This window comes from Heptranchias perlo, unplaced genomic scaffold, assembly GCF_035084215.1.
Source record: "Heptranchias perlo isolate sHepPer1 unplaced genomic scaffold, sHepPer1.hap1 HAP1_SCAFFOLD_726, whole genome shotgun sequence".
NCBI classification, from domain to species: domain Eukaryota; kingdom Metazoa; phylum Chordata; class Chondrichthyes; order Hexanchiformes; family Hexanchidae; genus Heptranchias; species Heptranchias perlo.
The window spans coordinates 70,942-98,178 of NW_027139757.1; the positions used below are offsets into that span (position 1 = coordinate 70,942).

At 54.6% G+C, this 27,237-nt stretch overlaps 1 protein-coding gene across 1 annotated transcript; it reads right to left on the reverse strand.

Annotated features, from left to right (window-relative positions):
- Nucleotides 1–1,357: 1,357 nt before the first annotated feature.
- LOC137318738 (carnitine O-palmitoyltransferase 1, liver isoform-like) lies at nucleotides 1,358–26,478 on the reverse strand. The gene is made up of 11 exons (XM_067981407.1): nucleotides 26,420–26,478; nucleotides 22,844–23,039; nucleotides 21,352–21,540; nucleotides 21,026–21,131; nucleotides 19,225–19,341; nucleotides 18,459–18,623; nucleotides 17,582–17,716; nucleotides 15,141–15,293; nucleotides 13,319–13,432; nucleotides 7,820–7,912; nucleotides 1,358–2,181 (listed from the first exon to the last, which is right to left on the reverse strand). Exons 1-11 carry the CDS (start codon nucleotides 26,454–26,456, stop codon nucleotides 2,095–2,097), a joined length of 1,392 nt encoding a protein of 463 aa, XP_067837508.1. The 5' UTR covers nucleotides 26,457–26,478; the 3' UTR covers nucleotides 1,358–2,094.
- Nucleotides 26,479–27,237: the final 759 nt, after the last annotated feature.

The following is a 27,237-nucleotide window of genomic DNA, read 5'->3' on the forward strand; positions in this document are numbered from 1 at the left end:
AGACTGAAGAGACGGGGCAGAGAGAGAGAGACAGACTGAAGAGACGGAGCAGTGAGAGAGACAGAAATAGACTGAAGAGACGGGGCAGAGAGAGAGAGAGAAACAGACTGAAGAGACGGGGCAGAGAGAGAGAGACAGACTGAAGAGACGGAGCAGTGAGAGAGACAGAAACAGACTGAAGAGACAGAGCAGTGAGAGAGAGAGAAACAGACTGAAGAGACGGGGCAGTGAGAGAGAGAGAAACAGACTGAAGAGACGGGGCAGTGAGAGAGAGAGAAACAGACTGAAGAGACGGGGCAGTGAGAGAGAGAGAAACAGACTGAAGAGACGGGGCAGTGAGAGAGAGAGAAACAGACTGAAGAGATGGGGCAGTGAGAGAGAGAGAAACAGACTGAAGAGACGGGGCAGTGAGAGAGAGAGAAACAGACTGAAGAGACGGGGCAGTGAGAGAGAGAGAGAAACAGACTGAAGAGACGGGGCAGTGAGAGAGAGAGAAACAGACTGAAGAGACGGGGCAGTGAGAGAGAGAGAAACAGACTGAAGGGACAGAGCAGTGAGAGAGAGAGAAACAGACTGAAGAGACGGGGCAGAGAGAGAGAGAGAAACAGACTGAAGAGACGGGGCAGTGAGAGAGACAGAAACAGACTGAAGAGACGGGGCAGTGAGAGAGACAGAAACAGACTGAAGAGACGGGGCAGTGAGAGAGAGAGAAACAGACTGAAGAGACAGGGCAGTGAGAGAGAGACAGAAACAGACTGAAGAGACGGGGCAGTGAGAGAGAGAGAAACAGACTGAAGAGACAGAGCAGTGAGAGAGAGAGAGAAACAGACTGAAGAGACTGGGCAGTGAGAGAGACAGAAACAGACTGAAGAGACTGGGCAGTGAGAGAGACAGAAACAGACTGAAGAGACGGGGCAGAGAGAGAGACAGAAACAGACTGAAGAGACGGGGCAGTGAGAGAGAGAAACAGACTGAAGAGATGGAGCAGTGAGAGAGAGACAGAAACAGACTGAAGAGACTGGGCAGTGAGAGAGACAGAAACAGACTGAAGAGATGGAGCAGTGAGAGAGAGAAACAGACTGAAGAGACGGGGCAGTGAGAGAGACAGAAACAGACTGAAGAGACGGGGCAGTGAGAGAGAGAGAAACAGACTGAAGAGACGGGGCAGTGAGCGAGAGAGAAACAGACTGAAGAGATGGGGCAGTGAGAGAGACAGAAACAGACTGAAGAGATGGAGCAGTGAGAGAGAGACAGAAACAGACTGAAGAGACGGGGCAGAGAGAGAGAAACAGTCTGAAGAGACGGAGCAGTGAGAGAGAGAGGAACAGACTGAAGAGACGGGGCAGTGAACAAGCAATGGATTCCCAGCTCTTTATTGGCGATTCATTACATACATGTTGCATTAACTTAACAGCCGAGATCACCTGCAATACGTCCTTATTCCATTCAGTCTTTGTACAAAAACTACTTCATATCAACAAACCTTCATGTCGGTGTCTGTGGGGTCAGGGGTCGGAAAGCCCTTGCTCCTAAACCAGACATGCCTCCTGTCCAAACCGCCATTTGTGATTGAGGGGCTGCCCCTGCACCTTGTGAGTCACGTTGATCATCTGTTACATTTTTGAATTTACATCCTGAGCGTTACAACTGAACACAGTTCAGAGACAAACAATTTTTAAAAAAGTGAAGAAGGGTCTCTTTAATAATCATGATGGAGGAGAGGGGGTAACAGAAGGATTAATTTACAGCAGTTCCCACATCGGTCCCTGAACTCTGGGCAGTCGTCCTGGGCAGAGGCTTGGTGACATAGTTTGCAGCGAGACCGCCAGCCTCTGATTGGAGCTCCAGTCCAGTCCAGCCCGCGGGGTGTGGGGGTCTGAGACTGCGGCCAGTGAACACAGACCACCCCAGCACCGTAACCTCAGGCCAGGGCACCCGGGAAGCAGTAAATTGGTCAATATCTAAACGATGCCCATCATCCTATACAAAGGGGAGAAATCCCAGCGCCAGCTGGAGGAACAAGACAGTCAATTGCACAGCTCTTCCCAGGCTCCGCTGGGCCAGGCCAGTGAACAGCACCCACTCCAACTGACACTACTTACTGGGCCGCTTGTCCAGGTTGAAGAGGGTGAGAATGTCGAGCATGGCCTGCCGGAAGTGTTTGCCAAACCGATGAGAATCCTAAACACAAAGAGAGTCGATCACTTCACTTGCACCCAGAGCCCGCCTTTAAACAGGAGCCCGCCAACATCTCACCCACACCCAGAGCCCGCCGACACCGCACCCACACCCAGAGCCCGCCAACATCTCACCCACACCCAGAGCCCGCCGACACCGCACCCACACCCAGAGCCCGCCGACACCGCACCCACACCCAGAGCCCGCCAACATCTCACCCACACCCAGAGCCCGCCAACATCTCACCCACACCCAGAGCCCGCCAACATCTCACCCACACCCAGAGCCCGCCAACACCGCACCCACACCCAGAGCCCGCCAACACCGCACCCACACCCAGAGCCCGCCAACACCGCACCCACACCCAGAGCCCGCCGACACCGCACCCACACCCAGAGCCCGCCGACACCGCACCCACACCCAGAGCCCGCCAACATCTCACCCACACCCAGAGCCCGCCGACACCGCACCCACACCCAGAGCCCGCCAACATCTCACCCACACCCAGAGCCCGCCGACACAGCACCCACACCCAGAGCCCGCCGACACCGCACCCACACCCAGAGCCCGCCGACACCGCACAGACACCCAGAGCCCGCCGACACCGCACCCACACCCAGAGCCCGCCGACACCGCACAGACACCCAGAGCCCGCCGACACCGCACAGACACCCAGAGCCCGCCGACACCGCACAGACACCCAGAGCCCGCCGACACCGCACAGACACCCAGAGCCCGCCGACACCGCACAGACACCCAGAGCCCGCCGACACCGCACAGACACCCAGAGCCCGCCGACACCGCACCGACACCCAGAGCCCGCCGACACCGCACCCACACCCAGAGCCCGCCGACACCGCACAGACACCCAGAGCCCGCCGACACCGCACCCACACCCAGAGCCCGCCGACACCGCACAGACACCCAGAGCCCGCCGACACCGCACCCACACCCAGAGCCCGCCGACACCGCACCCACACCCAGAGCCCGCCGACACCGCACAGACACCCAGAGCCCGCCGACACCGCACCCACACCCAGAGCCCGCCGACACCGCACAGACACCCAGAGCCCGCCGACACCGCACCCACACCCAGAGCCCGCCGACACCGCACCCACACCCAGAGCCCGCCGACACCGCACAGACACCCAGAGCCCGCCAACATCTCACCCACACCCAGAGCCCGCCAACACCGCACCCACACCCAGAGCCCGCCCACACCGCACCCACACCCAGAGCCCGCCAACACCGCACCCACACCCAGAGCCCGCCAACACCGCACCCACACCCAGAGCCCGCCCACACCGCACCCACACCCAGAGCCCGCCAACACCGCACCCACACCCAGAGCCCGCCAACACCGCACCCACACCCAGAGCCCGCCGACACCGCACCCACACCCAGAGCCCGCCCACACCGCACCCACACCCAGAGCCCGCCGACATCTCACCCACACCCAGAGCCCGCCAACACCTCACCCACACCAGAGCCCGCCGACACCGCACCCACACCCAGAGCCCGCCGACACCGCACCCACACCCAGAGCCCGCCGACACCGCACCCACATCCAGAGCCCGCCAACACAGAACCCACACCCAGAGCCCGCCAACACAGCACCCACACCCAGAGCCCGCCCACACCGCACCCACACCCCGCCAACACCGCACCCACACCCAGAGCCCGCCGACACCGCACCCACACCCAGAGCCCGCCCACACCGCACCCACACCCAGAGCCCGCCAACACAGCACCCACACCCAGAGCCCGCCGACATCTCACCCACACCCAGAGCCCGCCAACACCTCACCCACACCCAGAGCCCGCCGACACCGCACCCACACCCAGAGCCCGCCCACACCGCACCCACACCCAGAGCCCGCCAACACAGCACCCACACCCAGAGCCCGCCTTTAAACAGGAGCCCGCCAACACTTCAGCTGTTTTCTTTGCAAATTTCACTTCCACCTTAAAACCTCCCTCCCCAAAAGTATGCGCTGGAACCTGAGTGACAGGTGAGAGAGAGAGAGACAGACCAGAGAGAGAGAGACAGAGGGGGAGAGAGACAGAGGGGGAGAGAGACAGAGGGGGAGAGAGACAGAGGGGGAGAGAGACAGAGGGGGAGAGAGACAGAGGGGGAGAGAGACAGAGGGGGAGAGAGACAGAGGGGGAGAGAGACAGAGGGGGAGAGAGACAGAGGGGGAGAGAGACAGAGGGGGAGAGAGACAGAGGGGGAGAGAGACAGAGGGGGAGAGAGACAGAGGGGGAGAGAGACAGAGGGGGAGAGAGACAGAGGGGGAGAGAGACAGAGGGGGAGAGAGACAGAGGGGGAGAGAGAGAGACAAAGAGAGAGAGACAAAGAGAGAGAGACAAAGAGAGAGAGACAAAGAGAAAGAGAGAGAGGCACAGAGAGAAAAAGAGAGAGAGACAGAGAGAGAAAAAGAGAGAGACAGACAGACAGAGAAAGAGAGAGACAGACAGACAGAGAAAGAGACAGACAGACAGACAGTCAGAGAGAGACAGAGATATACAGACAGTGAGAGAGTGACAGACAGAGACCAGAGAAAGAGAGCGACATGAGCCAGAGAGAGAGAGAGAGAGAGAGAGGGCCAGACCGGGGGGAGAGCGAGGGCCAGAGAGAGAGAGAGAGAGAGAGAGCGAGGGCCAGAGAGAGAGAGAGAGAGAGAGAGAGCGAGGGCCAGAGAGAGAGCAAGAGAGAGAGAGGTTGAGGGCCATAGAGAGACAGAGAGAGAGAGCGCGTGAGGGCCAGAGAGAGAGAGCGAGCGAGGGCCAGAGTGAGAGAGAAAAAGAGGGAGAGCGAGGGCCATAGAGAGATAGAGAGAGAGAGCGAGCGCGAGGGCCATAGAGAGAGAGAGAGAGAGAGCGCGAGAGCCATAGAGAGAGCGCGAGAGCCATAGAGAGAGAGAGAGAGAGCGCGAGAGCCATAGAGAGAGAGAGAGAGAGCCATAGAGAGAGAGAGAGAGAGCCATAGAGAGAGAGAGAGAGCCAGAGAGAGGGGGAGAGCGAGGGCCAGACCGGGGGGGGAGAGCGAGGGCCAGACCGGGGGGGAGAGCGAGGGCCAGACCGGGGGGGAGAGCGAGGGCCAGACCGGGGGGAGAGCGAGGGCCAGACCGGGGGGGAGAGCGAGGGCCAGACCGGGGGGGAGAGCGAGGGCCAGACCGGGGAGGGAGAGCGAGGGCCAGACCGGGGGGGGAGAGCGAGGGCCAGACCGGGGCGGGAGAGCGAGGGCCAGACCGGGGGGGGAGAGCGAGGGCCAGACCGGGGGGGGAGAGCGAGGGCCAGACCGGGGGGGGGAGAGCGAGGGCCAGACCGGGGGGGAGAGCGAGGGCCAGACCGGGGGGGAGAGCGAGGGCCAGACCGGGGGGGAGAGCGAGGGACAGACCGGGGGGGGAGAGCGAGGGCCAGGGCCAGACCGGGAGGGAGAGCGAGGGCCAGACCGGGGTGGGGGGGGGGGGGGGGGAGCGAGGGCCAGACCGGGGGGGGGGGGGGGAGAGCGAGGGCCAGGCCGGGGGGGGGGAGAGCGAGGGCCAGACCGGGGGGGGGGGGAGGAGAGCGAGGGCCAGACCGGGGGGGGGGGGGGAGCAAGGGCCAGACCGGGGGGGGGGGGAGAGCGAGGGCCAGACCGGGGGGGGGGGGGGGGGAGAGCGAGGGCCAGACCGGGGGGGGGGGGGGGGGAGAGCGAGGGCCAGACCGGGGGGGAGAGCGAGGGCCAGACCGGGGGGGGAGAGCGAGGGCCAGACCGGGGGGGGAGAGCAGGAGAGCGAGGGCCAGACCGGGGGGGAGAGGCGAGGGCCAGACCGGGGGGGGGGAGAGCGAGGGCCAGACCGGGGGTGGGGAGAGCGAGGGCCAGACCGGGGGGGTGGGGGGGGGGGAGAGCGAGGGCCAGACCGGGGGGGGGGGGGGGGGGGGGGGGAGAGCGAGGGCCAGAACGGGGGGGGAGAACGAGGGCCAGACCGGGGGGGAGAGCGGGGGCCAGACCGGGGGGGGGGGGGGGGGGGGGGGGGGGGGGGGGGGGGAGAGCGGGGGCCAGACCGGGGGGGGGGGGGGGGGGGGGGGGGGGGGGGAGCGAGGGCCAGACCGGGGGGGGGGAGAGCGAGGGCCAGACCAGGGGGGAGAGCGAGGGCCAGACCAGGGGGGGGGGGGGGGGGGGGGGGGGGGGGGGGAGAGCGAGGGCAGACCGGGGGGGGGGAGAGCGAGGGCCAGACCGGGGGGGGGAGGGAGGGCAGAACCGGGGGGGAGAACGGGGGCCAGACCGGGGGGGGGAGAGCGAGGGCCAGACGGGGGGGGAGAGCGAGGGCCAGACCGGGGGGAGAGAGCGAGGGCCAGACCGGGGGGGGGGAGAGCGAGGGCCAGACCGGGGGGGGGGGAGAGCGAGGGCCAGGACCGGGGGGGGGGGGAGAGCGAGGGCCAGGACCGGGGGGGGGAGAGGGAGGGCCAGACCGGGGGGGGAGAGCGAGGGCCAGACCGGGGGGGAGGAGAGCGAGGGCCAGACCGGGGGGGAGAGCGAGGGCCAGACCGGGGGGGAGAGCGAGGGCCAGACCGGGGGGGGAGAGCGAGGGCCAGACCGGGGGGGAGAGCGAGGGCCAGACCGGGGGGGGCGGAGGGGGGGAGAGCGAGGGCCAGACCGGGAGGGAGAGCGAGGGCCAGACCGGGAGGGAGAGCGAGGGCCAGACCGGGGGGGAGAGCGAGGGCCAGACCGGGGGGTGAGAGCGAGGGCCAGACCGGGGGGGAGAGCGAGGCCAGACCGGGGGGGAGAGCGAGGGCCAGACCGGGGGGGGAGTGCGAGGGCCAGACCGGGGGGGAGAGCGAGGGCCAGACGGGGGGGAGAGCGAGGGGCCAGACCGGGGGGGAGAGCGAGGGCCAGACCGGGGGGGAAAGCGAGGGCCACACCGGGGGGGAGAGCGAGGGACAGACCGGGGGGGAGGAGCGAGGGCCAGACCGGGGGGGGTAGAGCGAGGGGCCAGACCGGGGGGAGCGCGAGGGCCAGACCGGGGGGGGGGAGAGCGAGGGCCAGGACCGGGGGGGAGAGCGAGGGCCAGACCAGGTGGGGGGGGGGGGGGGGGGAGAGCGAGGGCCAGACGGGGGGGAGAGCGAGGGCCAGACCGGGGGGGGGAGACCGAGGACTTTGCTCTCAGCTGTTTTTCTCGATGCTCAAGTCTATGTTCTGGGTGACTGGCACAATCCAACATGGAATCTTACAGCACAGGAGGAGGCCATTCGCCCCATCATGCCCGTGCCAGCTCTTTGAAGGGGCTATCCAATTAGTCCCACTCCCCTGCGCTCTCATCGTAGCCCTGTAAATTTTTCCCTTCAAGTATTTAAACCAATTCCCTTTTGAAAGTTATGGAAGTGAAAGATTGGACACAGAAAACGAGCATCATCACAGCCTCGTCCTCCCTCCCCCACCCGCGGCCCCTCAGTGACACCCCCCCAGCTCGCCCTCCCCCTCGGGATCCTCACACCCCTCTCCACCCCCAGCCCGCTCCCCTAAGGATCCTTTAACTCCTCGCTCCCCCCCCCTCCCCCTCAGAGTCATCCCCTCACTCGCCCTCTCCCTCGCCCGCTCCCGTACAGGATCCTTTAACTCCTCGCTCCCCCCGCGGACCCCTCTGAGGAGACTTACCGTCTCAGGACTGGAGAATTTACTTGAAATGTGGAAGTTGATGAGATTTTCTCCGACCATAATGTACGAGACTCCGTAGCCATCGTCAGCAACCTGTAAAAACACCCCGGGGGCAGAGGTCACAGGGACATCGAGCAACATAAAAAACCCATCATCGAGCCCCAGGCAACGGCAGCTTTCACCCAGCTGACCCGAATTGACTTTTCATTCATTCAGCCTCACAGCCAGAGTTGCAAAGACTGAGGGGCTGGTCCAGAAGCTGACCTCGTGGGCGTCGGTTCCAACCCACGCTTCCCGGTCACCCCCTCCCTCCCCCCCTCCCCCCCCCCACCCCCCCCCCCCCCCCCCCCCCCAGGGTCATCCCCCTCCCGCCTGAGTCATCCCCCTCCCGCCTGGGTCACCCTCCCTCTCCCACCCCGGGTCACCAAAACCACCCCCCCCCCCCCCGCCCCCCCAACCCCGGGTCACTCCCCTCCCTGGTCCCGAGGGCCAAGGAGCTCCCCTATCAGTGTCCTGGCCGAGATCAGCCAACATCAGCACAGACAGACCACGGATCAAACTGAGCACCTTCTCCAGTGAGATTCAATACCACACCACGAGGCTCGTTTCCTCACTGCACCATCGGGGGGCGCTCGAACCCTGTCTTCGGCTGAGTCCACAGCACAGAAACAGGGCCATTCGATGTTGTGCTCCACACGAGCCTCATAAGAACATAAGAAATAGGAGCAGAGTAGGCCAATCGGCCCCTTGAGCCTGCTCCGCCATTCAATAAGATCATGCTGATCTGATCCTAACCTCAAATCTAAATTCATGTCCAATTTCCTGCCCGCTCCCCGTAACCCCTAATTCCCTTACTTCTAGGAAACTGTCTATTCTGTTTTAAATTTATTTAATGACGTAGCTTCCACAGCTTCCTGGGGCAGCAAATTCCACAGACCTACCACCCTCTGAGTGAAGAAGTTTCTCCTCATCTCAGTTTTGAAAGAGCAGCCCCTTATTCTAAGATTATGCCCCCTAGTTCTAGTTTCACCCATCCCCTTGGGAACATCCTTACCGCATCCACCCGATCAAGCCCCTTCACAATCTTATATGTTTTCAATAAGATCGCCTCTCATTCTTCTGAGCTCCAACGAATAGAGTCCCAATCTACTCAACCTCTCCCTCATATGTCCGCCCCCTCATCCCGGGATTAGCCGAGTGAACCTTCTTTGTACTGCCTCCTCCCTCCCTACTCCATCTCACCCTATCAGCATATCCTTCTATTCCTTTCTCCCTCATGTGTTTATCTAGCTTCCCCTTAAATGCATCTATGCTATTCACCTCCTTGTGGGAGCGAGTTCCACTCTTTCGAACCACCCTTTGGATAAAAGGAGTTTCTCCTGAATTCCCTATTGGATTTATTAGTGACTATTTTATATTTATGGCCTTGGTTTTGGATTCTCCACAAGTGGAAACATCTTCTCTACGTCTACCCTATCAAACCCTTTCATAATCTTAAAGACCTCTATCAGGTCACCCCTCAGTCTTCTCTTTTCTAGAGGAAAGAACCCCAGCCTGTTCAATCTTTCCGGATAGGTATATCCTCTCAGTTCTGGTGTCATCCTTGTGAATCTTTTTTGCACCTTCTCCAGTGCCTCCATATCCTTTTTATAATATGGAGATCAGAACTGTGCACAATACTCCAAAAGTGGGGTCTAACCAGGGTTCTATACTAGTTTAACATAATTTTTCTGCTTTTCAATTCTATCCCTCTAGAAATGAACCCCAGTACTTGACTTGCCTTTTTTATGGCCTTATTAACCTGTGTCGCTACTTTTAGTGATTTGTGTATCTGTACCCCCAGATCACTTTGCTCCTCTACACCATCTGGACTCTTATTATCCGAGCAATATGTGGTCCCCTTATTCTTCCTACCAAAATGCACCACCTCACTCTTATCGATATTGAAATTAATTTGCCAATTACACGCCCATTCTGCAAGTTTATTAATGTCTTCTTGCATTTTGACGATTCTTCCTCAGTATTAACTACACCCCCAATTTCATGTCGTCTGCAAATTTTGAAATTGTACTTCCGATTCCTGAATACAAATTGCTTATGTAAATTGTGAACAACAGTGGTCTCAGCACCGATCCCTGTGGAACACCACTTCCCACCTTTTGCCAGTCTGAGTCACTACCCTTAACCCCTACTCTTTGTTTTCTGTTTTGTAATCAACTTGATATCCATTCTGCTACCCGTCCCCTGACTCCACATGCTCAGACCTCAGTCATGAGTTTACAATGCCTTACCGACGGCTTTTTGAAAGTCCAAATATATTCCATCATAGGGGAATCTAGAACTAGGGGGCATAGTCTCAGAATAAGGGGTCGCCCATTTAAGACGGAAATGAGGAAAAATGTCTTCTCTCAGAGGGTCGTGAATCTTTGAATTCTTTACCCCAAAGAGCTGTGAAGGCTGAGTCACTGAATACTTTCAAGGCTGAGTTAGACAAATTTTTGATCAGCAAGGGAGTCAAAAGATATGGGGAAAAGGTGGGAAAGTGGAGTTGAGGTAAAAATCAGATCAGCCATGATCTTATTAAATGGCGGAGCAGGTTCGAGGGGCCAAATGGCCTACTCCTGCACCTATCTCTTATGTTCTTATGTTAGTCTCCCTGGTAAATACTGAGGCAAACTAACTATTCAATATTTCTGCCATTTCACGGTCATTACTTGGGAGTTTATATTGTTTATCCCTTAGTGGCCCTATCTCTATCCCTATCCCAATCCCTATCCCTATCCTGATTTTTCTTTTGTTATTTGTGTGTCTGTAGAATACTTTACTATTTCTTTTTATATTTCTTGACTATTTAATTTCGTAGTTCCTCTTTGCCTTCCAAATTGATTTTCTAACTTCTTCCCTAACCTTTTCGTATTCCCTTTTGACCTCCTCTCTTTTACTGTCCATGTACTTAGTGTATGCCTTTTTCTTTAGTTTCAATTTTTCCCTTATCTCTTTATTCATCCATGGTGTTTCATTATTGGCTAGTTTGTTCTTGTTTTTTAGAGGAATATATTTCTCCTGAATTTTATTATCATCGTTTTAAATATTTCCCACTGCTGTTCGATCTCTTTGTCTTTCAACATTTTTTTCCAGTTTATCTTCCCGAGTTCCAGTCTCATTCCTTCAAAATTTGCTTTTTTCCAATTTATTACTTTGGCCTTTGTCTTATTTATGTCTTTCTCAAACATTATCTTAAACCTTATTATATTATGATCGCTATTGCCTAGATGTTCCCCTATGCTTACTTCCCTTATCTGTTCTAGTTCATTTCCCATTATTAGATCCAGCAGTGATTCCTCTCTTGTTGGGCTTCTCACATACTCGGTATGAAAGGAGTCCTGTACACACTGTAAAAACCCCATTCCCCTTTTCCTACCTCTTCTTGCCAGTTTATTTGAGGGTAGTTGAAATCTCCCATGATTATTATTCGATGTTTTTTTACTCATTTTATAGATTTTTCTTCATATTTCTGTAGAACATCCCTATTAACCTGATCGATCCCTTCTGATCCTTTGTCTCAATCCATATGGATTCTGTTTCTATCTTCATGTTACTTATGTCCCTTATTTCGACTGCCATTATGTTGTATCTAATTAGTGCAGCTACCTCACCCACCCTTCTTCCATCCCCAACCTTTCTAAATACATTATATCCTGCAATATTTAACCTCCAGTCCTGTTCTTTGTGTAGCCATGTTTCAATTATCTATTACATCTGGCTCCTCGCTACGAATCATTGTCTCCAGTTCCCCCATTTTATTTCGGATGCAGTGCACATTGCTGTACAGGAAATTTAATTTGTTTTTAATAATTGTTCCCCACATTTTATTTGAGCAGTCATTTTGTCCTTATGTTCTATAAATGTATTTGTTCCCTGTCCGTTTATATTACCCTTATTCCTGACCTTTACTCTTCATCTCCTATTTCTTTTATCTTCACCAGATCCCTCCCCCCGCCCCACCTTACTAAAGTCCTAGTGACAGCCCCTTTTTATCCTTTCCACTTGGACCTGGGTCCCATTCTGGTTCGGGTGGAGCCCGTCCCAATGGTACAGCTCCTTCCTGTCCCAGTACTGGTGTCAGTGTCCCATGAAATGAAACCCCTCCTTCCCACACCAGTCTTTCAGCCACCCATTCACCTTCCTGATCTGTTTATCTCTCTGCCAATTAGCACGTGGCTCGTGTAGTAATCCCGAGATTACCACCTGTGAGGTCCTGTTTTTTTAATTGATTTCCTAACTTCTGATAATCTCTTATCATGACTTCCTCCCTTTTCTTCCCTACGTCATTGGTCCCAACATGGACCACGACAACTGGATCTTCCCCCTCCCTTTCCAAGTTCCTCTCCAGTTGCTCCGAGACATCCTTCACCCTTGAACCAGGTCGGCAACACACCCTCCTGGACTCTCGGTCACGACTGCAGAGGACGCTAGCTATCCCCGATTATCGAATCCGCTGTGACTACAACCTTTCTGTCCCGCTCCTCCCGCCCTTGGACTGCCTCCTGCTCCACGGTGCCATGTTTAGCATTCTGGCTGTCCTCCCCGCAACCTACATCCTTATCCTCACAGGTAGAAAGTACATTGTACCTGTTGGACAGGACCAGTGTCTGCGGGACCTCCTTCTCTGCCTCCCCTTGGTTCCCCCTACCCTACTGACTCTTCCCTTCCTGCACCTGTGCTTTCCTCTGAGGTGTGACTGTACTCTGGAGTAAACGATCCAGAAATTCCTCCCCCTCCCCTATGTGTTGGAGTGTCTCCAACTCGCACTTCAGCTCAACGACTCTGAGCCGGAGTGTCTCAAGGCAGAGACATTTCCTGCAGATGTGGAAATCCTGGACAGTCTCACTGTCCACAAACTCCCACACATTACAGTCCCGACACATAGCCTGCACTGCCATTTCTAGATTTTATTTATTTACTTAGCAGTAATAATTTAATTCTAGATGTAGTACAATCTCGATATTTAGTAGATGGATTTAGTTTCATTTCAGATTAATTTGTAACTAATTAGTCTTGTGTTTTATTAACATTATTTTAGCGTCCTCTTAACTCCTATTATTTATGTATACCAGATTTTTATTTAATGCAATTAATGCTTTAATGTTGATATCCTCTGTAGTTAATTTTAACTTTACCTCCTTAGATCTAATTAATTACTGATTATTTATTATCGATTTACTTATTTAATGTTGCCCCTTGGTTTAAATTAATTAGCACCTCCGTCCCCTCTGCACCGAATTCCCACTCTCACCAAATTCCCGTCACCACTCCGTTTAGCAGATGCACCCAACTCTCACCAAGCTCTGTGCTTAAAGCCCTTGCCGTCTATCTTCAACGCCACCTGGCGCAGGGAGGCAGCAGCTGCCAAGTACAAGCCTGACCGAACTCTCCCAGTAAAGAGTGAAACGCGGACAGGAACAGCATCACTGGATGCAATCGCACGTCAACACTCACCGGCCCAAAGCCACCTCCGCTCGAAACATACTCAGGAAACCTGTTCAGGTCAAGGAGGTCCACCTGCTGGTGGGGGGTCTGGCTGGTGGAGAGTTTCCAGGGCTCCGACAATACCTGAAGGGGAAGAAGACAACTATTAAAACTAGAGAGAGATCAGAGAGGGGGAACCGAGAGGGGGGAACGAGAGGGGGGAACGAGAGGGGGGAACGAGAGGGGGGGAACGAGAGGGGGGGAACGAGAGGGGGGGAAACGAGAGGGGGGGAACGAGAGGGGGGGAACGAGAGGGGGGGAACGAGAGGGGGAAACGAGAGGGGGAAACGAGAGGGGGAAACGAGAGGGGGAAACGAGAGGGGGAAACGAGAGGGGGAAACGAGAGGGGGAAACGAGAGGGGGGAACGAGAGGGGGGAACGAGAGGGGGGAACGAGAGGGGGGAACGAGAGGGGGGAACGAGAGGGGGGAAACGAGAGGGGGGAACGAGAGGGGGGAACGAGAGGGGGGAACGAGAGGGGGGAACGAGAGGGGGGAACGAGAGGGGGGAACGAGAGGGGGGAACGAGAGGGGGGAACGAGAGGGGGGAACGAGAGGGGGGAACGAGAGGGGGGAACGAGAGGGGGGAACGAGAGGGGGAAACGAGAGGGGGAAACGAGAGGGGGAAACGAGAGGGGGAAACGAGAGGGGGAAACGAGAGGGGGAAACGAGAGGGGGAAACGAGAGGGGGAAACGAGAGGGGGAAACGAGAGGGGGAAACGAGAGGGGGAAACGAGAGGGGGAAACGAGAGGGGGAAACGAGAGGGGGAAACGAGAGGGGGAAACGAGAGGCGGAAACGAGAGGCGGAAACGAGAGGCGGAAACGAGAGGCGGAAACGAGAGGCGGAAACGAGAGGCGGAAACGAGAGGCGGAAACGAGAGGCGGAAACGAGAGGCGGAAACGAGAGGCGGAAACGAGAGGCGGAAACGAGAGGGGGGGGGGAACGAGAGGGGGAACGAGAGGGGGCTGGCCCGGTGGCAGGTCGCGTGTGAGGGTGCCGGTGGTGGGGTGGTGGTGGTCGCACGACAGGCGGCTGGGTTGGGGTGGGGGGAGCAGGAGGTGGGGGGCACAAGAGGGCACCTGTTCCCCTTGTGACTCTGGTGACACGGGTGGTTCCACGAGAGTCATATACCCTGTGGTCCCACACAAGGGGCCAGTGAGCCCAGAGATGAAGTGTCAGTAGACTATTGAGCCGTGTGGGGCATCGAAGCAGTACGTGTGTAAAACACAAAGTGGACGGGACAAGCAGAGGAAATGAAAGTCTTAAATGACGGACTAAACGGGATTAGCTTTGGGTCAGTTGGTAGCACCTCTCGCCTCAGTCAAGAAATGATGAATTCAGCCCCCACTCCAGGGACCTGAGCCCACAATCCAGGCTGACACTCCAGTGCAGTACTGAGGGAGTGCTGCACTATCAGTGGTGCTGTATTTCGGATGAGAGGCCCCATCTGCCCACTCAGGTGGTTTTTCTCGTGGATGTAAAAGATGCCATGGCTCCATTCGAAGAAGAGCGGCGAGGTTTCCCGGCGTTCCGACCAACGTCCCAGCCTCAACCAGCATCACCAAAACAGATTAACTGCTGCCATTTCGTTCACTGTTGTGGGATCTTGCTGTGCGCAAACTGCGCATCACATCCACCTACACAATAACAGTGACTGCCCTTCACAAGTAATTCATTGGCTGAGAATTACACTGGGGCATCCTGGAGGTGTGAGAAAGCAATGCCAGTATGCAGGTTCTCCCTATGAACTGAACTAGGAACGCACGCACCCGTCCGATCCCACAATACCTGCCTCTTTGAGGAACGGAGAGTCCACTCCCAAGTACTTGGACACCACGTAGAGGCAGAAGAGGTGACGGTCGATGCCGGCGCCAGTCATGGCGTGACGGTACATGCTCTGGTGTTTCTCCGCCGCTATCTTGAAGAACTTGAGCTTCTGTTCACTCTGAGGTTTGGAGAGAGAGAGAGAGAGAGAGAGAGAGAGAGAGAGAAGGAATGAGGCAGCTCGCCAAGTCCCCGTGACATCGCAACTCACCCACAACGCGACTCTTCCACCTGCCAGGTCACTGGTCGCAACATCATGATGTCACTGGAGGCGATGTGCCATTCAATACATCAGGATTCCTTGACCCCGACAGACGTACTTGACTGAATCATCCCATTATAATCTCCAACAGGACATCGAGCCAGTGGACACTCACTGTTGCCTCAGCCCTGGATGTAATGCTGGGGATCATGTTGGAGTGATTCAGTCAGGTACACAGACCGTGTAAACGTTTCCCCTAACCCCAGTCACAGAGGTCTTAGATTCCGATCAGAGCACGATCTACAATTTAAAACGGACAATCCCATCTGAAATTCATTTCTCCACTGCGCCCCGTTCAGTTTTGAGCACAGTTGTCACTTGCACACAAGGACACTAAACTCAATTCCGCAGTGTGTCTGACCACTCGGCTATCGAGAATCTACCTAGATATTAAACATCTTATGCAGACTTGCATTTCCGGTTGTCACACTTTTTTGTCACACACCTATGTCGATATTTAACACTGAGAAGAGGTGACGGTCGATGCCGGCGCCAGTCATGAACATTTACAATTGAATTTCCCTGTGTTGATGAAACAAATTGCAAATCACTCAAAATGCCTTTTCAAAAAAATAAATAAATCTGCACCATTTTTCCTCACTAACAAATTTATAATGTCCAAAATTCAAAAAGTTACATATTTCACAATAACACGATTAAATTCACCCAGTGAATATCCTCACTGATGTTTTTACTTGAAGATTTTGGCCTCTCAAAAGCCTGGGCTTCGACGGGATATTTTCCTCTCAATGGTTTGAATTGTATCTGTGCATTCTGAGCACGTGCAGTTTGCAAAATCTGCCAGCATGCAACCTGTCCATCACCACGAGTGCCAAGGTGGAAGGCCATCTCGTTCTGTGAGGATGGGTCACGACTGTTTTTCTCAATTTATTAACATAGGTAAACATCAGCATGCGTCATCATTTCTTTTTTTACGGTTATAAAAGAAAGCAAATTATTTATAGAGAATAGGTGGCTGTTTTATTGCTGTTGAAGTTCAATTAAAAAGTCTTTCCTTCTGGGGCTTTCAAACTATGAACTTTGGGCATTTTGTGAGCTAATTGTTCCTGTTTACAGCAATTTATCTTTATGAAGGTCAGTGTACATCAGCAAACTCCACATCAATGCACCAGCCTTTCTGTTTCTGTACTCATGGCGCACTCTCAAGTGTATATCAGGAAATTACACGTCCCAGCCCGCGATTTTCCACTAATTTTAAGCAGCACAAAATTGAAGGCAGGAACATAGAGACAGGGATCAATTGATGGTGGGCAAACTGGTGGTGGGGGATAGGGTATAACTGAGGGCTGCGAATGGGTGAGTGGGAGGAGGCCGACAGGCAGGAACGCGGTCAGGGTGCGGGGGCTAATAGTTCGAGAGGGGCCAATGACAGGATGGGTCCCAGGACAAAGCAGCCCGCTTGATTGGCACCCCATCCACCACCCTAAACATTCACTCCCTTCACCATCGGCGCACTGTGGCTGCAGTGTGTACCATCCACAGGATGCACTGCAGCAACTCGCCAAGGCTTCTTCGACAGCACCTCCCAAACCCGCGACCTCTACCACCTAGAAGGACAAGAGCAGCAGGCACATGGGAACAACACCACCTGCACGTTCCCCTCCAAGTCACACACCATCCCGATTTGGAAATATATCGCCGTTCCTTCACCATCGCTGGGTCAAAATCCTGGAACTCCCTTCCTAACAGCACTGTGGGAGAACCGTCACCACATGGACTGCAGCGGTTCAAGAAGGCGGCTCACCACCACCTTCTCAAGGGCAATTAGGGATGGGCAATAAATGCTGGCCTCGCCAGCGACGCCCACATCCCATGAACGAATAAAAAAAACATTATCATGAGCCCTCTTCCTGATCATCTATGGTCCCCATCCAAACGCCAAATCCCAACATCCCCCAATACTGACCCGTCTGGCCCGACACACTCCAAACCCTCTTCCTCCATCCCACTGGACCCCAGGGCCCCTATCCTCAAACCTCACTTCCAGATCCGAAGAGGCCCTCTCAGCGCTCGCTGCATTCCCAGTGCTCCCTGACCCCAGAGAGGGCACGGCCTACAGGAAGATGGTTTCTACGGAGACCGCGTGAACAAAGTTCTAGTCCTGAAGGAAAACGAGAGATGTTTACCGTCTGAGTGGAATCCATCATGGACAGCACGAACTCGGTGGACTGACTGGTGCAGGAGCGGACGGTCTCTGTGCGACCCTCTCTGAATAGGCGGGTCATGGAGGCCTCGTATGTTAGACAGAATTTACCTTTGTCCTAATAAAAGAACACACCGGGATTAGGCTGCTGGAATAAAAGGCAGGCGGCGTTTGAAAGATGCCAGTCATCAAACTCACGAAGCTACTGAGAAGCTGTACAGTTTACAGCACACACCGAGACCATTTGGCTCATCGCAGCCAAGCCAGTGCTAGCTCTTCTACTGTAGCAATCTACTTTAATCCCATTCCCCCGAACGCTCTCATCTTCCTCTTCAAATACTGATCCAATTGCCTTTTAAGTGTCGATACAGTCTTGGCTTCAGTAGCTACATGTGGTGAAGCATTCCATGGTCGATCAGCCTCCAACCTCCCTCTTCATGCTTCGAATGGCAATTCTGAGTCTGTGCCCCTTATCCCCAACCACTGATAACAATCTTTCCCTCTTCACCCTCCTGATACCTTTCTTACTTTTAAAACAATCTCGAGTGGGTGCCAATCTTGCGGTGAAGAAAACCCCAATCTTACCAGCTTCCCTTCAATCTGTAACCTCGGAAATTGTTCCAGTGGATCTTTACATGACTGGGTGCCCAGAACTGCACGCAAAGCCCGAACTGTGCTTGCTTTTACACCCAAGGCCCCTCTGTTTAAAGCTCATAATCCCTTTTAACATTTTCTCGGGCCAATTCTCCCTCCTTTTCACAATCTAACTAGCTGCAGCCAGACATCTCTCTGCTCAGGGGGTACTTCCGATCGGGGCTCTGGTCAGTTACGGAGGGAGTGTTGGTGAAGGGAGACTGTACCCAGTAATGTGCCAACTGTAGCGCCATCTGAACAAAGGCATCGGGGCTGGTCCTGCACCTCTTGATCAGGCCCTTCCCAAAGTTGTCAAACGGGAAGGAGTGAAAGTCGACATCATCCGCAAGTTGCTGGGCGACACTCAGAGACTGCCTGATGACTTCTTGACACTAGAGAGGGCACAGGAAAACAAGAGGAGAGGCCAGTCAGCAAGAACCTAGTAGAACTGGGGACCCTGTGCTGAGAGAGGGAGGAGGGAGATCACCCACACCAACCAACACCGCACGTCGGGGCCCGTGTATCTCACTGCTGATTTAGGAACAACTTGTCCATTCGAAAAGCAACATTCTATATCCTTGCAGCTGGCGCAATGCAACGGGCTGCAAACCAACTCAGGGAACACAGAGTTCTGGGTGGTGGAACAATTTAGAAGCTCAGCTTCTATATTCAGCTTGACGCGCGCGGTCAGCCCGAGTGACGAGATGCTTTCCGAGGGCGCGACCAGAATCAATCGTCAGGAAAAGAACACGAGGGAGAGCGTGCTCAACGAATTTCCAGGCCTACGCTAACCCCGGAGACGCCTGGGCAGTCTGCGGCCAGTGCCGCACCATGGTAAGTGCTCAGCCTCAGCCAGAAACATAGCCAGTGCCAGGCCAACAGGCTGCGTTGGCACAGCAGGGCGGTTACCCGATGTGGCTGGTGTCAGTCAGTCAGTCAGGGGCACTGCTTCAACCTTCACCCCAGTCACTTGACAATCAACAGGAAACTCACCGGCTCTCCGATCTCCCACTGCAGGCGCTGGGGCGGAGGGATCCTGGGGTTGGGCTCTCCTTTACAGTGCCCCTCCTCCGTGTATCCGAGCTGGAACTGGTCGGTGGCCAAGACGTACTACGGGAAGACACATGAAGACGTTAACAGCGCCCGTGCCCTGCGTGAGGCCCTCGCCCTCCCTCCCGAGCCTCGAACCCGTGTGAGAAGGCCGGAAGGCGGATTGCCGACAGGAGAAAGAAACGCACGCTGAAACAAATCTGGCGGCTGCCCGTCCTCAATTCCAGCTGAAGAGAAGCAACGCGCGAAGGAGATCCGGCTAAGGCCGCTCGGGGGGGGCAGGCAGGCGGGCGGGCCAGAAGCCAGCAGCCAAGCAGACCCACCATCTGGCTTCCCGTCACTATTCACGGAAGCAGGCAGCTCCGAGATTTACAGAATTCACAATAAATGAGCTTCGCACAAATAAAACCGACAATGCAATAACTTTGGGCCGTTTATGGTCACGCATCGAAGGCATGTTAGGTCCTCTCTGCTTTCCACCTTCTGCAGTGAGTCAGCTTCGGTTCAGCCTTCACTCAGTAGCAGCATTTCTGGCCTCGGAGTCAGAAGGCGCTATCTGGGATAGCCCAGCGAACCTGTGCTATCTAGTGGCAGTTGGTGAGTACCGCAGACACACAGCTCTGCAGACGCTGCACAGGTTCAAAGCACAGGAGGCCACCATTCGACCCATTGTGTCTGTGCTGGCTCTTTTCCAAAGTAATCTAAAGCTAATCCCTACGGCCTGCTATCTCCCCGTGTGTCTTCCTCTGATTCAACTGTTTGGCCCACTTTTTCCTATCAAGGTACATTGGTCTCCGTTTCAACCACTCCCTGTGGCAAAGCATTTCATTCTCCAGTAACTCATTGAGCAAAGTCACATCTCCCAACCTCTCCTCACTTTCTTCGTGACTGTTTTGAATTGATGACTCCTCACCAGTGACCATCAAACCCTTTCACAGATTTAATAAACCTTGATTAAACCCCCTCTCAGCCTACTCTGCTCCAGTGGAAATAGTCCCAGTGTTGCGAGTCCATTCTCATAACCAGTTTCCCATCCCTGGAATCATCCTGGTGAATCTATGCTGTGTGCTCACTGAGTTTAATGTCACCCAAATCTGTACAAGGTACGCTAACCAATGCTTTCTACAAATTTATCATTGTACTCGTGCCCTTATTTATAAAACCCAAAAATGTCCCCACTTTGACCACGTGCGAGACCTTTATTCCAGTCTATCTTGAGATAGTTAAGATAACCCAGAATTACTGCATTGTTATTCTTACATATCTTTGTGGACTGTCTGCAGATCGTAACTCCTCATATCCCACCCTCCACATTGCAGACTCCAAGAGCAGATGGAATATCCATCACATTGTAGACTTCAGGCATCAAATTTGGGGGGGTTCGCACAAAGCATTTCAAAATAAGTGTGTTAATTGGAGGTGCATTTCACAACAATCCTCTTGTACAGACTCGGAGGGGGGGGGGGGACCTGCCACACACTCTAGAACGGCCATCTCTGGACTGCTGAAGAGCCAACTGCCCAGTCAGTAAGTGGCTGACTCCTCGCCCCTACCTGCCTGCACAGCGCCATGGTGCAGCGGAGATTAGCGACTGAGCAATTGGGGGCCAGGGGACACACCCGTATCATGCTACACTGGGAGGGGGTGGGTGTTGGGTGACTCACTACCACAGTTCATATTGAAGTAACGTCTTTTGCTGTTTTAAACTCAGTCTACGCCAGAACAAAAGCAATGGTGACCCTACCTCCCACAAATGGCCGATGATGGGCGCGTCTGCCCATGAGTGCTCAGCATTTAGACCAACTTTACCATTCTTGAAAATTATAAAACTTAAAGACTTGTCGAACCACCTGTAAAAAGAGAAAGGATTTCTGAAACATCGTACAGAGTCCATCCACCTGCACCCACCCTCCCACACCTGCCCAACCCACCTCCCCGACCCTCCCCACCCCCCCAGTACTCCATCCACCCCCCCCACCCCCACCACCACCAACCCCCCAAACCACCCACCCTCCCCAATCTGCCCACCCACCAGGTCCACCTGCCCCCCCACCCTGTCCAGTCACACACCTGTCGTAGCACTTGCCATGAAGCAAAGATTTAGCGTAGTTATCCAGCGAAGCCACTGGGTCTTCCTTCCTGAATCCCTGCTCGGTATCGTCCAAGGTCACAAAGAATGCCGCCTTCTCGATTGCCTCCAGGGACAGCTTGTTCCTCCCTTGGGTGAAGAAGGAACTACGAGCTTTGGCCCAGGGCACTCTAGAGCAACAGGATGGAAAAGACACAGCAAACGGTTGACAGGGACGGATACTGACGCGCGAGGAGAGTGAGGGTGTCCTTGATGTCTTGAGTAATCTTACTGCATTCTGGAAACTAACTGCACTAAACAGCACAGGGTACAATAAGCTAATCTTACAGTACACACCACGGCCACTGTAAACAAGTTATCAACATACTACATCGCAATAAAAGGGATGTAAACCGCCCTATATAACGCCAGGTGCCCTTCCTGCTTAACGGCCAAATGCATCTGATTAACTGGCTTCTCGCCCACAGGATCCAGTTCATCACTGATCACGAGCACCACTAACAACAGGGCCCCTGATTACACCAGAGCAAGGTGTGGCAGGCAGGACACGGTACAGACAAGGCGCAGTCCCATCGGCAGAGGCCCTGGGAGTGGGAATCAGCCGAGGTGCGGGAATGTGTGGCACAGGCGTGGGAAAAAATACATGATTATGACAGAAGCTCCTTCTGGTAACAAAGAAAGAAGCTGCATTTATACAGCACCTTTCCTGACCCCAGAGTGCTTCACGGCCAAGTGTAGTCACTGTTATAGTGTAACCAGGTCAACGTCACCAAGCACTCCTGTTGGACATTAGCTTGGCTCAGTGGCAGCAATGCCACCTGAGAATCAGAGGGTTGTGGGTTCGAGTCCCTGTCCAGCAGTCAGAACAACCCAGAGGCTGAGGGTTCAGATCGCACCGTGGGAAGTGCTGAAATTCAATAAACCTGGTCATTTGGGTGCTGGCACTTGAATGACCGTGAAATCTGCTGGATTGTTATAAAACCCACTAGGGCCGCTAATCCCCTTCATGGAGGGGAGCTGCCATCCCTACCCAGTCTGGCCAACAGCTGACCATAAATCAAGAATAAAGAAAAAGGACTTGATCTAGGCTGATACTTCAAGGGAACACGAGGAGGCCATTCAACCCCTCCAGCCTGTTCTGCCACTCAATTCGATCATGGCTGATCTGTGCCTCCATTTCCCCGTCTTTGATCCATATCCCTGGATACCTTTAACTAATAAAAATCTATCCATCTCTGTCTTGAGGATTTCAATGGACCCAGAATCCATAGCCTTTTGGGGAGGGGGGGGCTCCACTACCCTCTGCGTGCAGTCCTGAAGGGGTGCTGCATCGTCAGAGGTTCTGTCCTTCGAGTGAGGTGTTAAACAGAGGCCCCAGTTCTCCCGGCGTCTGGGCCAACATTCGTTCCTCAGCCCCTGGCGACGGTGGAATGGGAGGCACGGGTCAGTAATCCTGTGTTAGACAGGCCTCACCTGTCCCCGGCAGTGAGAGCTGCCAGCTTTTCCTCTCCGGCCTGGGGCAGCGATGGGTCGTCCAGGATCTTCTGTACCTGCAGCTGAATTTCACAGGGTTTGAGCAGCCTGCCGCTGTGGTAGAGCCAGACCTTGAAGTATCGGCCCCTGTGGTACACCGCGATGTGCTTGCTGTCCTTCAGGTGCTGTAGGGTGTCTGTGTGCGAGGAGGGACATGTCAGAGAGAGGTACACAAAAGGCTAACGAGAAACCTCGACAGGCATTTACCAATGGCGGGTGGTGGGGGGGGTGGTGGGGCGGGGGGAACATCTAGAAAATGACCACAAACTCTTGCTCCTGCGCTTGAACAGAGGGTTCAATTTTAAACAGACAAGACACGGACAGACACAGAGCTGCGGTTAGCAAAGCACTCAGGACCGACTCCCAGTCACCAGTGTCTCCGCAGAAGCCAGCTTTCTAAACGCCCAATGAACGGAGGAACTGGGGAGGGGAGGGCAAGCAAGGGGTGACATCCACACACAGGTGAAGACGTGCGCAGTGACCGGTGGAAGACTTGGGTGTAGTAATGTCTGCAGAGGGGATCGTCCCCTCAGTGTGCGTTGGGTAAGACGTTTGAAAAGGGTTCTTGTGCGACATTTCAACGACTTTAAAATGCATGTGGCCGAATGCATTCTTATGGCAAAATCTGATTGGAGGGTGTCCCTTCCCACAATCCGTCCACAAGAGACATGGCCCCTCCTCACCCCGGGCGGAGGACAGAGATTACACTGGGGTCCAATCTACAAACTACCCCTTAGACCGCCTCGTCCGGGGCCAAGTGAGAGGTCACAGGGCAACACCAGGTGAGAGGTCACAGGGCAACACCAACACAGACTGATCGGGTAGTCTGTGTCACTCAAACATGGCGCAAGCACCGGTGGGAGGCAAATCGAAACGGAAACATCACACTACGCCACCAAGAGCTGTTCAGATTATGGGCTGCACTTGGGAGCACTTAGAGGGAGTTTACTGCGTATCTAGTCTCACAGGGGTGCAGGCTAGTCTTACAGAGTGTGTCACACACACAAACACACACAAACACACACAAACACACACAAACACACACACGGTGCATGTCAGTGTCTCACACACAAACACAGGGTGCATGCCAGTGTCACTCACGTGTGCACATACACACACACACCACACACACACGGTGCATGTCAGTGTCACTCATGTGTGCACATCCACACACACACAAAACACACACGTGCTAGTGTCACACAGATATGTGCACACGGCGTGTGCCAGTGTCTCTCTCTCTCTTACACACACACACACACACACACACACACACGGCGTGTGCCAGTGTCCTCTCTCTCTCTTACACACACACCACACACACACACACACACGAGAATCCCTACGTGGTCAGTTTTTGGTAAAATATTAAAATGCCTATGTGGCAAAGAAGCAGAATGCAAAATGGTTTAGAAAGGTTAATTAGTTAGTAACTGAGATTGGTACAGGTGGCCTGGCCCTCCTGCTGGGCCATATGTTTGCTTAGTCAGCAGGCCTGCATTGTCTTATCAATGTAGAGTCTTTGATGTGATTCAAGGACTGGTCTGAATGTCTCCATGTTTATGGCAGATCAATATAGGTAACGAGCTTAGCCAAAGTTGAAAGACATTCCAGGTTGGGAGATAAGGAACAGAAGGAACAGGGAAGAACATTCCAAGTTGAAGGTGAGGAAGTATCCCCTTTGATGTCTAACAGCAACATGGTCAGCACATGGACGATTTATGATTGGCCGGAAATAATGTAACCCCGCATGGCAACCTGTGCCCGGCTTATGATTGGTGTTGAATCTTGTGTTAATGATGTTCCAACCCCTATTGATTTGTATAAAGGTATGAGTTTTTGTCTTTGTCTCCTTATTCTGTTAGAATCGTTCGGATTCTCTCAGGAATCTGAATTGAAGCTACAGACTAAGATCTGCTATTAAAGTTGTGTTGAACTTTACGGTGTACTCGAATCAGTTCTTGCTGAACCAGACTGAGGGGAAAGAATCCGGTTCGTCACACACGTGCCAGTGTCTCTCTCTCACACACACACACACACACACACACACACACACGGCGTGTGCCAGTGTCTCTCACACCACACACACACACAACGACACACACACACACACACACGGCGTGTGCCAGTGTCTCTCACACACACACACACACACACACACACACACACACGGCGTGTGTGCCAGTGTCTCTCACACACACACACACACACCACACACACGGCGTGTGCCAGTGTCTCACACACACACACACACACACACACACAGCCCTCGTGTGCCAGTGTCTCACACACACACACACACACACACACACACGGCGTGTGCCAGTGTCTCTCTCCACACACACACACACAACACACACACACACACGGCGTGTGCCAGTGTGTCTCTCTCACACACACACACACACACACACACACACACACACGGCGTGTGCCAGTGTGTCTCTCACACACACAACACACACGGCGTTGTGCCAGTGTCTCTCACACACACACACACACACACACCACACGGCGTGTGCCAGTGTCTCTCACACACACACACACACACACACACACACACCACACGGCGTGTGCCAGTGTCTCTCACACACACACACACACACGGCGTGTGCCAGTGTCTCTCTCACACACACACACACACACACACACACAGGGCGTGTGCCAGTGTGTCTCTTCACACACACACACACACACACACACACACACACGGCGTGTGCCAGTGTCTCTCACACACACACACACACAAAGGCTGTCGTGTGCCAGTGTCTCTCTCACACACACACCACACACACACACATACGGCGTGTGCCAGTGTCTCTCACACACACACACACACACACACACGGCGTGTGCCAGTGTCTCTCACACACACACACACAAAGGCGCTGTGCCAGTGTCTCTCTCACACACACACACACACACACACAACACACACTACACACACGGCGTGTGCCCAGTGTCTCTCACACACACACACATCACACACACACACACACACACGGCCGTGTGCCAGTGTCTCTCACACACACACACACACACACACACACACACACGGCGTGTGCCAGTGTCTCACACACACCACACACACACACACACACACACACACACACACACGGCGTGTGCCAGTGTGTCTCTCTCACACACACACACACACACGGCGTGTGCCAGTGTCTCTCACACACACACACACACACACACACGGCGTGTGCCAGTGTCTCTCACACACACACACACACACACACACACACACACACGCGTGTGCCAGTGTGTCTCTCTCTCTCACACACACACACACACACACACACACACACCACACACACACATGCCTGTCCTACACTTGCGCACGGTAGTCTCACACACCAATTTGTTTCTGGGTAACCTGTCGAACCACAATTGCCCTTCCCCCCTGGCCCCCCCATACTAACCTTCACATTTCTAACAGCAAAGCGAATGGCAGCGCAGAGGTTGAAGGGGGTGAAAGAGCAGGAGAGATTGCTCAGGATGTAACTGTACCTGTGTCTACACCCGGAATACGACTGGAATTGAACATACGCTCGTACTGGGAGGAGCACATGGGATTGAACTTTGACCCAAAAGCTGAAAAGTAAAAGAGTCAAAAAACACACAAAGTAAATTAAAAAAATTATAACTTAGTTGGGTGGGTGGAGAAGAGTGGGGGGGGGGGGGGGTTGAAATGGAGGGAGCACACAAGCCACATAGAGTTCACATCATAGGAGGCGGGGGGGGGGGGGGGGTGGGGAGAACAGGAGGAGAGACATTATAAACAGAGACACACAGACCAGTAAAACAAAACAAGCAGCTCAGAAACAAGACAGCGATTTTCACAGGTCCCTTCGCAGGAACAGGATTTGAGGTGACAAGATGCACGGGGGACACCCCATTCGGATGCACCGATCCTCACACGGTCCGGGAGATTATCAAATTAAACAAAAAGCACCGTCCCCACCCCGGGCTCGTCTTCAGCCGCTGAAATCAGCTGAGAACGCCTTGCGAGGCGTGGGGAAGGGGAAGAGGGTGGGGGGGGGGGAAGGGAGGTCTCCGAGGACACCGGGTTCCTCGCCCCCCCCCCCCCCCCCCCACTGCGGTTCCTGGGTGTTAGTGTTGATCCCCCGCCCACTCCCCCGCTGTGACCCCTCTTACCTGAATGCTGGCCGGGACGCGGCTCGTGTTAAACAGCCACTCAAACTGCGCGGAGCAGAGAGGAACTGCAGATCCCGTCAGGTGAATCTGTGTCACGCCAGCAGCGTCCCCCAATCACACGGGGAAGGACATTGGGGGGGAGGTTCCAATTTTGAGAAAGGGAGGGTGAC